General features: G+C 42.4%; 1 protein-coding gene across 2 annotated transcripts in view; it reads right to left on the reverse strand.

Annotated features, from left to right (window-relative positions):
* PPA2 (inorganic pyrophosphatase 2) overlaps nt 1–7869 on the reverse strand; it is a 43961-nt gene extending 36092 nt beyond the window's left edge. Inside the window, exons 1-3 of one of the 2 annotated variants that reach the window (XM_067568182.1) lie at nt 7159–7869; nt 4581–4645; nt 2454–2498 (exon numbers count right to left, since the gene is read on the reverse strand). In XM_067568182.1, coding sequence (XP_067424283.1) covers nt 2454–2498; nt 4581–4645; nt 7159–7348 — 300 coding nt within the window. In that variant the 5' untranslated portion in view covers nt 7349–7869. The remainder of the gene's footprint in view (nt 1–2453; nt 2499–4580; nt 4646–7158) is intronic. The other variant, XM_067568184.1, reaches the window with a different exon arrangement.
* Nucleotides 7870–12182: the final 4313 nt, after the last annotated feature.

Genomic DNA, 12182 nt, shown 5'->3' on the forward strand with positions numbered 1-12182 from the left:
ATTAAATAGTTCAAATATAAAAATAGTTTCTCTATTTTTTTGTCCACGCAAGCAATTACAGTAGTTGCCACCAGGGTGACATATGATTACAAATCTGAGAATAAATCAGAGTTTGGAAAAGGAGGTGGCCCATGACATGGCCTCACAAGGAAAAGATGCCCCCTACCAGGAAAAAGTTGGGGAACCCTTTTACTAGAACAAACCAAAGCAAATTGAGCCTGCAACTGGTAAGATGTATGTCCATACTTCAATGAAAAACTGAATTAAGTACATCAAAAGATAGAAGGCCAATATTTTGTTGCCTCCTTTTCAATATCACAAGTGCTCAGAACAATTTTAAATAATTTTGATAAACTGAGGAGTCTTGTGCCAAATTATTTCTATTTTCTATATAAACTGCCACTGGATGTACATGATTTACCAGAGAAACACTTGGTTAGTATCATTTAACATATGGTTTTAGGAGGCACCAGGCTGCTGGAAGTGCCAACAAATAAGCAAAATATTTAGCGCCTGTGGTCATTAAAAAAACTATGCCACTTTTCATGGGATTAGGAAAGGTATCCAGTTGAGTTATCTACTGTACAATTTGCATCCATAATGTCTCTTGACATTTCAGCTGAAGTTAGTATTCCTGTCCTAAACTGCTGTGTAATATTACTGGTTGGTGTTAAAAAGTTTCTATGCTTCATTCTAGATACGGCTATGTTTTAAAGGGGAGCAAAGTAGTCCTTTTATTTCTATCTATCTACACTCATTTTGTAACACACCCACTTTTGTGAAGCATTTTGTGATCCTTTAGGATGAAAGAAATATATGTAAGATACTCAAGCAGTTAAATTTCTAACTAAGTATTATGTTAGTCTGATCCTGTGAGGACATCTATAGGATCAGGGCTATAGACCGTACCTAACATATAGAAAAATAATGATGCTGTTTTATTCAAGTTTAAGATGATTTCCACTAAATGAGAAAAATATTCAAGTTATTGCTGCTCAGAAGTTTTATACAGTTTTAACCATTTTGTAGATTAGGCTCTGCAAGATGAGCAGGATTAAACATTATCACACAGTGATAAATACAGATAAGAAACACAGTACGTGACTGCCTTCTAGAGTTATAATTTTTAGCATGTCATGTGAGTGCATGCCTCGTCACCCATTTTCAACAGCCATATAGCTCCTCATGTTTGCTCTTTTATTCACATTTATGAACGACTCCACATCTACTTAAATAATTCTTAAGTCAGCATTAGAAAAAGCATGAACTCTAAATAGTACATATATAATTGGTATTTTGGGTTAAATGAATTATAAGTGAGAGAGAATTAATGTGTATGTGTGAGCAGATGGAAGTGTAAGGACAGTACACAGGACCATACCAGGGACAGGAAATAATATTTCAAATACTGCCAGAACCCAGACCATCACAGTGACTCTGCCTAGTTAAAGTGCCATTTATAGGTTTTTTTAAATGCAATTGATTGGTCAAAGAAATATTGCCTAAGATTTGCTGGTTACTCAGAAATTATTTACATGCCTCAGTAGGGATTTAAGAGCCCATCTTTAAGAATCTATGTTTGAAAATCTTGACCTCAAAATGTGAATTGTTTCTTTCACATTCTGTTCACTACTTAAAATGATACCATACCCACACTTTGGTCCCAAGACAACCTCTCCAAGAGATGACACAATTTAAAAGAAGACTATTTAACAAACATTTACACAAACAAATCTTGGGTACTGGTTCTCTTTGTAACCAGCAACAACACTAAGCACATGCACATGGCACTTCTCTCTGCTGTGCCTATCTGCACATCCCAGAAAAGCACATGCCATCAGTCTAAAACAAAGCTGGAACGTCTGGGGTTTGGCCCATTATTCTTAATATCCCTTTAACACAGTGGTTTTCAACCTGTGGTCCATGGAGCCCTGGGGTTCCACAAACTACGTCTAAGATTTCCAAAGGGGTCCACACCTCCATTTGAAATTTTTTAGGGGTTCACAAATTAAAACAGGTTGAAAACCACTGCTTTAACAGCAAAGATTTATAATTATTTTTATATTAGTCTGCAGTCAGAGCACATAGTGAATATTTTCCTACTTATGCAGGCTTCTGAATGTAATAGGAGAAAATACAATGTATCAACTTTACAATCGTCATAAAGAAGCTTCTAATGAAAAATATAAAAATGTTTGTCTTTTAGAACATCTTGATGAATGAAAAAACTGATATTTTTTGCCCATTTGAATAGAAGACTATTAAAATCCCTTTGAGCTCCCTCATCCTATGGCATTTGTATTTGAAGGTTTATCAGCTATATTCAGTGAAAGATGCATGGTAATGAACAGCTCTCATTTTGTCCACCATGACTGAAAGCCCCATACTAATGTGTCCATTATAACTAGAGCATAGCAAAATTACATTTAATGAAAAATAGTTTCTAACTGTACCTCACTTCCATTAGTCTTTGATCTCTTTGCAGGAACCTCCTTATCCTATACAGAAAAAGAAAAATTTACATTTAGAATGCTCACTTACAGGAGTCAAATCCAAAATATATTCGTGTTAGATAAAAGAATACTATGGTGTATGTATAAATAATTATTACACTGTAGATTCTACACAGACTATATTACCAATTTTAAAAGGACTTGAAAAATCTACTCATGAATGGCAAGCTTGTCCTTGAGAATATTGGGGGGGATCTAAACCATCTATTTCTCTATAATTTTCATTTTAAAAACAATTAAATTTCCTTATGGTTGTAAGGCTATTACCTTCCAAGTGTGAACTGATGCATTTTCATCTTCTTGAGTCAAAGAGACAAATGTACTTTCTCTCAGCTTTGCCAAACACAAGCTGAGTGAAATTAAGACTGGTCAGTTTCAGTGCTCCTTTACAGATCCCTGTAGGCAGCCAGTTCAGTTTCATCCTGCTGCTGCTTGCAAAAGCCTTGAACAGCATTATAAACAGCAGAAGGCACTGGAGTTATTCTCAAGGGAGGAAGACCCTAAAGGCAATGGCTGCAGACGAGGAAGAGTAGCAGAAGGCCTCTTTTTTCTCCAGTTCCCTTTCAGCATCCAGGAGGCTGGGAGAGGGATCAGTATAGCGGAGACCCATGTTTCTCCCAGAAGCCTGGAGGCTCTGGTGGAACAGAAGAAACAGAAAATGTCTTCCCTTGTCCAGCAACCAGAATGGGAGAAGCTTCAAATTTATCAGACACCTGCTTGCAAGAGGCTAATTTTGAAAAGACTGAAAGGAGGATGCAGTACCCTCCTTCCTCCCAGCAGCTAAGGATGGTAAGTGGTGCTGGTAAAGTTATCGCTCCTGGACCTCCCTGGTAAGGCCCTCCAACTCTCCTCTTTCCCATCAACCTCTCATCAGCAGGTTTAGTCCTCCTGCTCAAGTGTCAGGTACATTTTTCAAGGCCTGGTTTTAAATGATTCAACAGAACAATACTGATGTAGCATTTATCTGTTTAGGACAGTGGTTCTCAACCCATGGCCTGCAGGCCACTTGTGGCCCAATCAGCACACAGCTGCAGCCTATGTGACATCCTCAGGGCCATTCAGGTAGTATATATTGTGTGTGGATGCAGCCCACGTAATACATAAGAGAGCTGCATGTGTGGCCCACAGTGGTAAATAGGTTGAGAGCCACTGGTTTAGGAGAATCCTTCTGGGCACATAATAGAGTTGCAGATTTTTCTCAGTGCTCCAAGCTACAAATCAACCAAACAATCCAGGCAACAAACCTAAAAAAAGGCTAAAACTTCCCAAACCGTTTGTGGATACTAATATGCCATCATAAGCAAACCTCTTCTCAGACTAAACCAAAGGCTGGCAGTTTTCACAGCTGACATATAAAACAGGCATTTTACTGTAGTAATAATGAAGCTCCAGGGAACATGGCTAACAATACGTGAAAGCGCTTGGCTGCACCTCAGGCCTTATAATTCTCCAAAGGTGTGATTACCACTCCTCCCTTGGGCATTAGTGCTGCCTTCAAATTACAATACGCCTTTTGGGAATTAAAGAAATATACCATTCACATAAATATATGTTGTGTAATCCTTGTCTACAGCAAAACTGCTGGTATTAGGAAATGCATACTTTTAATTACAGATGTAGAAAAATAGCAATTTAATGGATTTGGTGAAAAAGGGATTTAGGAATAGTAATAGTAGAAACTGTATTCTAGACTAGAGCATATAACCACAGTTTTTTAACCAGCGAGGTTAATTGGCCATTGGAACACCTTACCAAAAGATATGGTGGACTTCTCATCACTTGGAGTCTTTAACTCAAACCTGCATATCTTTTTTAAAGAGACACTCTAGTTCCACCACAAATTATTGAGCTCAGTGCAAGAATTACTGGGTGAAACTCTATGGTCAATATTATGGAGGAAGTCAAATTAGACCCTTCTGGTCCTAAAATATATCAATCTATTGTAGTAACTGCTAAAAATAAAACGAGATTTCTACTGAAAAGAAAAAAAAAATGAACCTGCTTTTGACCATTAGAGGACACAACATCCATCATTTCAAAAAAATAGTGCTTAAGTCTAATACGTACCTCTTTAGATCCAGCAAACAGAGGAATGTCATGAAATGGGGAAATATATTTACCCTCTGCATTCTCTGCGAGACAAAAAAATGTTACAAACCTAAACCAGTTGTGCTAAAAGATGTCCACATTACTAACAAATAGGTTCCTATTGCTTCCATCATTATAGACAGACAAGGGCCTATGAGTATTTTAAATGAAGACACTGCTTTCCGGGGGGAAGGGGGGAGTTCTGTTGTAGCAAAGTCTTGTCTGGAGTTAAACTCCAAATTTTACTATAAAAAGGACAATTTAAGAGACAAAAATCAGACCTTTCAACTTTGGCAGCTATACTATGCCCTTCTTTCCTCTCTTCAGCCTGCTCATTCTTTCGAGCCCAACTGGCCCAATGATGTCAATAACCTTGTATTTTTCAAATACAGAGCCACTAATGAAGAAGAAATGTGGTAAGACAGACAGAGAAACCCAGTTCCTACATTACCTAGGATTTTAAGCACTACTTCAAGCTTCCTTTTGGGCAGCTAATAAAATTTCCATCAGAATCAAGATTTTTATTTTTTTTATTTTTTTTTTTTTTAAACAAGTTTCCAGGTAGCAGGTTAAAAAGGTTGCAGCTATTCAGTATTCCCTCAGCATGGCTTGTGATTTCAAATAAACTGAATTTCATATCTATAAAGAGAACATACCAATTCTGACCAGCAATATATACAAATTAAACTTTAACTGCTCAGTCATTTTGTTTTAAAAGGAACAAATTACAAACTATAGCATGCAATTCTGGCCTCACTGAAATCCATGGCAAAATTCTCACAGGTTACTGTAGGGCCTTTTCCTCATCCACCCCCATATGCAAACAGACTTCTCTATATAGAGAGGAGGGGTGCTCAAACTTTGCCTAACTCATAACACATTTTGAGTTTACCAAGAGCTCAATGACTACACCAAATCTGCAAAAAACAGACCAGTTAATAGAGAAGTATGTGAATTCCAGCACCCATTGCCCCAGGTGGCATTATTTGTATTAAAGAAGAGTGTGGGCAGGGGCCCTATTTGACCTATGGACTGCACTACAGCTATCCTTGAGTACAGAAACAATTGTTATGCAAATATTATGCAAACATGGTATTGCATTCCATCAAATAAAAGACAAAGTTTAGTCATAGGCCACTGTTCAAACTGAGCGAAAGAGACAGTCACTAGATCAAGCCTATTACACCTGATCCAAGATTTGTGAGAGGGTGCAACTGACAATTTACGTGTCCCTTTCTCTCACAGCAATGTAAATCAGAAGTGATTCCACTGAATGTGGTATGAAAATTAGTGTTAAGAGCAAAATCATGAAGTGGTGCTTTTATTTTTTAAATCTTCATAACTATTTTAATAAAGGAAGTGTAAAATTGAAACTAAACACACTAGCTTTTGTTTGCAGTGTTGCTGTAACTATGTCGGTCCCAGGATATCAGCGACACAAGGTGGGTGAGGCAATAGAAGCTGGTCCAATACAAGATAATATTTCTCCCACCTTGTCACACTAGCTTTTTCTGTTTTGACACGTCTTAAAAGAGCACCATTCACACTTTCATACATGCAGAGGGCTCAGCTGGCCCTCTGTAAAATAGATGTCCTCATTTTAAATGCAAATTTCCTTTCGCTACAAGCACATTTGGAGCACTCACTATCATCATATCAGGAGTGTGGACTCACAAGAGAGAGTCTAGACATATGGCCTTGCTGTCGTTCACCTCCCCCCATTGTTGTTACTTCCCTTGGATATGTGTATATATGCCTATTTGTTTTCTGTTTCTCACATCTAAGGAAGTGGGTTACAGCCCATGAAAGCTTATGCCTGCAGAAAATAAATGTGTTAGTCTTTAAACTGCTACAGATCTCTCGTTGTTTTAGTCTAGCCACTGTTATTCCTGCTAAAGTAATTGAACTCATATGCTGCTTAAAAAGTTTCCTGAACATTTTTGCGTTTGAATTGTCTTCTTCATTCTGGACTGTGTTTTGCCCCACATGGGGAACTGGGGGCAGCTGAAAGGCCCTGACTGCCACCAGTCTCACACAGTGGTTTTTTTTTGTTTTTTTTTTTAAAAACAGTGAAATAATATGAATGTACCTTTTTAAAATCACCCTGTCATGAAATGAGGCTCCGGCTGTGTCTCTGGGACATTCAAATTCCCTGAGGGCTGGAGACACAGCCCTCTGCACAGGCCAACTCTAAAGGCCTAGGACTGGGGCGAAATAATGCATCTAGTCACACTGCAATCTTCTGGCAAAAAGCCTGTCGTTTCCCACCCAATGCCCCGGGGAGGGGGAGGGTGCCCACAACAACGGGGCAGGCTGGGGGCCGCTGTGTTAACACTCCTGGTCAAGCTTCCTAGCTAAAGCATTTCCTTGGGGGGGACGGGACGGGACCCTGGCGGCTCCCACCGCTCATTCCCCCCAGTTACAGCTGGCAGGGGGCAGGCGGAGAACGCAGCGCAACCAGCCCCGCCTTCCACCGCGCCCCGGGCAGCCAGGGGCGGCAGCGGCGGCGCCTGGAGAGGAGCTCAGCTCGCACGCCGCGAGGGCGGCCGCTACTTACTCAAGTAGAGGCGGTACTCGGGCGAGTGCGGCCGCCCCCGCTGCACCGTGCCGTACTGCGCCATGCTGAGCCAGCGGCGGCACGGCGGCAACCCCAGCGGCTGCCTCCTCCTCCCCGCGCCGGTGCAGGAGCAGCCCCCGCGGGCCGAGAGCAGCCGCTGCAGTCCCTGCCCTAGCAGCCCCGCACGCATGCTTATGCTTATGCCTTGTTCCGTGTCTGCGGCTCCGAGTCGGATGTGGGGGGGTCCTGCTGCGCGCCCGGCTACGGCTGTCTGAGCATGCTCGGTGACCGCCGCCGAAGCCGCTGCCCTGGCTGGCTCTGCCCGGACGCTGCGCCCTGGTGCAATGCCAAAGCCGGGGTGCAAGGGAAGCCGCCGGAGGCGCAGGGAGGGGGCGAAACAGGGGCAGCCGGCGTGAAGTGATGGGCTTGTCTGGCGCGCTAGCCTTTGCAGCGCCACCGCCTATGCTGCAGGCGCCTTCAAGGCTTCAAGCTGTAAGGCGGCCCCCGCTGCTTCTGCCCGTGTAGTAGTGGGAGCCCAGCCAGGCCTCGCGCACCCCCTAGGAGCGATCAGCTACGACTAGCAATGGGTGCATGGCAGTTTGGTCTCACCCCTCTTACACCTGTTGGAGGGGCTTCCGGGGCACATCGCCCACTCCCTGCAGTTCAGGTCGCCAGTTCCCAGTGGGCAAAATGGATGAGTCGGCCCCTTCCCAAAAATCATGAGATTGTCTTAAAAATAAGGTAATAAATGGAGAGTTGTTATTTGCCGTCTTGATCTGGAGCCTTTGGAGTATCACACTTTTGATTTCGAGCCCTAGAGACACTTTTCCTTTTTTTGTAAGTGAAAGCCCAGGCTCACCTAACCACGTGACTGCGGGAAGTGGCGATTTAAAAACTAGTGCAAACTTCACAACTAGTGTGAGACTCGTGAGAATTGCAGACACTATGTTGATCTAGGTCCCTCTCCAGCCAATTGCTATAAAAAAACTAAATAACTGACCCCTAGAGAAGTGATTATGTGTCTTCCTCCCACCTCTTCCTTGAAGAGTTAAAACATTTTTCAGATAGAAAAATTCCTGGCCAACTTCATCAGTTTCAAGGAAAAACAACGAGAGTTCTGTGGCACTTTAAAGATTAACAAATTTAATATTTAATATATGATTCAAGGAAGGGAAACAAAGAGAAGGGGAAGGGAGAGAAATTTCCCTAACAAATGCAGAATGAAGGAACAAACCAGGTGGGAAGTCAGAATTTGTCAGAAGTTGCAGCCCAGAGGGTAAGGAAGAGAGAGAAGCTTTTTTTTTTCTTTTTAATTGGAAGCAAAAGATAGTCCAAACCCAGGTGTGTGTACATTACCAATTGCTTGGACAGCATGGGTTGGGATGCAGTGTCTATTTGTACAGGAGCCCTACAGCTGCTGATCCCTAAGTCAAATCTTGATGGCTTATGTTTTAACAGATCCACGCTGATCCCTAAATTAGATCTCATATCTGTCCTCAGAGTTAATTGGTCCTAAGGCTGATGATTCCCTACTGACATTACTCCATAAACTGATTTGTATAATGCTGATTCCTTTGATCATTACAGAGCATCTCTACTGGTTTTAGTTCCTGCACAATAAGACATTGAGCACTTCTATAGTGTTTTCAACCATAAATCTAAAAGCATTTTATAAAAAAGGGAAAGTATTACCCCATTTTACAGGTGAGGAAACTGAGGCACAGCACAAGGAAGATACGTGTTTGCCCAAGATCACACCATAAGTCAGTGACATAGCTTAGAACATAGCTTAGCTCCTAAGTTCCTGTTTAGTGTTGTAGCCGATGGCTCTTGGGCTCAGATTTTTAGAGGCAGAACATGGCCTAATCCTAGGCAGCCTGCTACCTAGTGGAATTTCCAAGTTGAGCAGCTCCCTGCTGCCTAGACTCCCTGTAGAGGGAATGGGGATATTAAAGTGCCTAAGAAAGAGACTTTTTGAAAGCCAGCAAGCTGAGTGGGGAGCTGACTAAGCTAGCCAAGAGAAGGTCAGGGAGAAGAAAAGGGCTTAGGTGCCTAAATGACAGAGCTGATGTGCCTGTCTGATAAACATCTCCCTCCACTCAGGATCTTCAGCCATGAATCCTCTCCTAGAGTTAGGCACCTCAGCCACTTGAGAAGCCCTGGCAGCTGAAAAACACACACTTGCACTGAATACCTCTCTCACCTGCCCTCACCTATCTTTTGCAAGTGCAGTGCTTTGCTATGCTGCTCCCCAACCTATCGGTAGCCTGCATCCAGCTGGAGGCTCCTGCTGCAGCATCTGACACATATCAGGCCTGAGGCATGCTCACAGTAACCTACAGGATTGGGGCCTGCTGTCAAAATAGGCCTTTTTTTCCTACCTAGTTTAAAAATCCCAATTCGGGGCCTCCGGGGCTTCGGCTGGAGGTAGAGTTGGGCACAGCTCCTTCACTGTGGCGTGGCAGTAGCACTTAGACTGCTTTGAAAATGCTGATCAGTGGAAATTGAGGCATTAGGCAACACCAGGCTGCAGTTTTGAAAATATCAGTGGCACCAACATGGTGGACTTAGGTGCCTGTCTAGATGCCTAAATCCCTTTAAATATCTAACCCTTGGTCCCTAAAAGTGATCAGTATTGATTTTGATCCCTACATCTGATACTTACTGATCCAAAAACTGATCTCTGTTAACCACTTATTACACTGGCTGTCGTACACTGTAATGCTCCATCTAAATGTTATGTGGGCAAATGATTTATTTTCAGTGGAGAAGCCTTATCAGCCCCCTCCACTGGTTCTAAACATTGACTGATTTCCCATACTCTTCTTATGTTTCCTCTTCGATGTTGTGGATCATGTCTTAAAAGCAACAGGCCTGTCTATTCTATATGGACACTAAAGATTCCATGGTATTTTTTGGAAGAATAAGGGATTTTCCCAAAGGTCTTGGCCAATATTTCCTACTGTTGTGCAGTGTCCTAGTTAGCTGCCACTCTACATCTGGCTGTATTTTAGTAATGCCTTATTTACTGTATGCAGTATACAAACCTTCTTGGAATTCTGCATAGCAAAAAGGGATATGCAGAAATAAAATATTTGTATTTTTCTGTGATTTCTCATCATCATGTGCTAAGTTTGTTACAACAGACTCTTCACGATGACATGGAGGGATCTTCATTTCCACCTCCATAAAAGCTGCTTAATCATACCCAGTGCTTCACTAACCCAGAGTGCCTGTATTCCAAAGCAGGCCAGCAACATGAGTTGCAAAGAGTTGGCATTTTCCTTTCCTGAGATCAGCAGACCTCCTCTTTTCAGTCACTGGTCAGCTATGCCTTCCTGAAACTTTTACATTTTAGGACTGAAACTCTCTATGCATAGTCTCTACTTGGAGCTTGTTTATTTTTAAAGTTCAGGAAAAAAACATTTCTACAGTTTTTAATGTGAAGAAAGTGAAAAAATATAGAACGTGAAAGTGAAAAAAAATTATTAAAAATTCCTGTAAACTTTCTTTAGTTAGGCCTGCTGATGAAACAGCTGGGGTTGAATGTTAATGTGTCATGGAAATAATCCTCAGGAAGTGCTTTTGCTTGTTTCAAAGGAAGCTGGATTGTATTTGACCAATTCAGGAGCCTTTGAAAGTTACCTAGGTACTGAGCACACAGTGTTTTGCTAAACTTGTAAAGTTGACTGCTAAGGGAGGATCCCCGCACATATCTGCTTGACTAAGTGAGCTATGTAGTGAAATACAAAGCTGTGAATTGTTACCAATGCCTGGGGCTGGAGAAGGGGCCTTGTAAGATGCATAAGGGTGGGTTTTTGTGTACTTTGTAAGGTAACCATAATGTTATCTAAGGCAGTGCTTCCCAACCTTTTTGAGTGAAAACCTACCAGTTAACACTAGGTAAAACACACGCCCTTACCTCCCTCCCCCCCCCCCCCGACCTGCCCCCTCACCAGCCATAAATACGTATAACCTCTATAAACACACAATGATAATAATAAACACTACATTACATAAATAATAATAATAAATTACTTTTACCTGAGTAAGAAGCTAAGCCTTCCCTGGCGCAGCTGCCACCACACGCCCCACGTGGCCCCCACCTCTTCCTGTTCCTCATGGACAGACGAGTAACTAAGGCGAGCCCTGGCGGGTTGACTGGGGCTGCTCCTGGCCCCCACCGACACGGGGCTGCTCCTCTCCAGCGGGGTGTCTGGCTGGTGCATGGCTGGGGGGAGCCCTGCTCCTCCACCCTCATCGGCATGGAGCTCGGGGCTGCTGCTCCCTTGGGGGGCTGCTTCTTCGCTCTGGCTGGCATAGAGCTCAAGGCTGCTGCATCCGGTGCGGAGCTTGGGGGCTTTAATTACCTCAATATTACTGAAGCGTCATGGACCTCCTGTAATCTTTGGCACTCCCCCCCAATGGGGTCCCAAACCCCAGGTTGGAAACCATTGATCTAAGGACTTCATCTTGCAATGTGCAGTCAGCTGCAAGCTTACAAAATGTTAGGGGGCATCCATCCAGGCTGCCTACACCTTGTAAGGTGCCTAAAAAGATGCCATCATGTCACCTAGACCTGCACTGAGCAACAATAGATGACAGTGGAAAAAGTGTCAGTACCCTGACTACACTGTCAGGAACCAGTACTATTTTATGTTCGCTAACGTATCTAGCACACTTCAGGTACTACAGAAAAAATAATAAAGCTCCAAATAGACTATATATAGTGTGTGTGTGTGTTAGTATTGTTAAAGTTTACACAATATTCCTAAAGTCATATTTAGGTAAAGAAGCTCCTCATTATTAAAATGAAGTTTCCAGCTGTTCTATGAGATTTTGAATCCTTAATGCAAAAGGGAGTGTCTGTTCTTCACTCTACATTAAGCAAATGCTTTGGAAGTATTGAAGTGCTTACTATTTAAAAAAAAAAAAAAAAAGAAAGTAATTTCTTCTGAGATAACTGTCACGCTGTCTGAATGAGGGGGGCCCTTGGGGTGTATTCAGGAGCTCCGATTGCTCCC

This window comes from Emydura macquarii, unplaced genomic scaffold (assembly GCF_026122565.2).
Source record: "Emydura macquarii macquarii isolate MOO-44397 ecotype Brisbane River unplaced genomic scaffold, CSIRO-AGI_Emac_v2 contig_2863, whole genome shotgun sequence".
NCBI lineage: Eukaryota > Metazoa > Chordata > Testudines > Chelidae > Emydura > Emydura macquarii.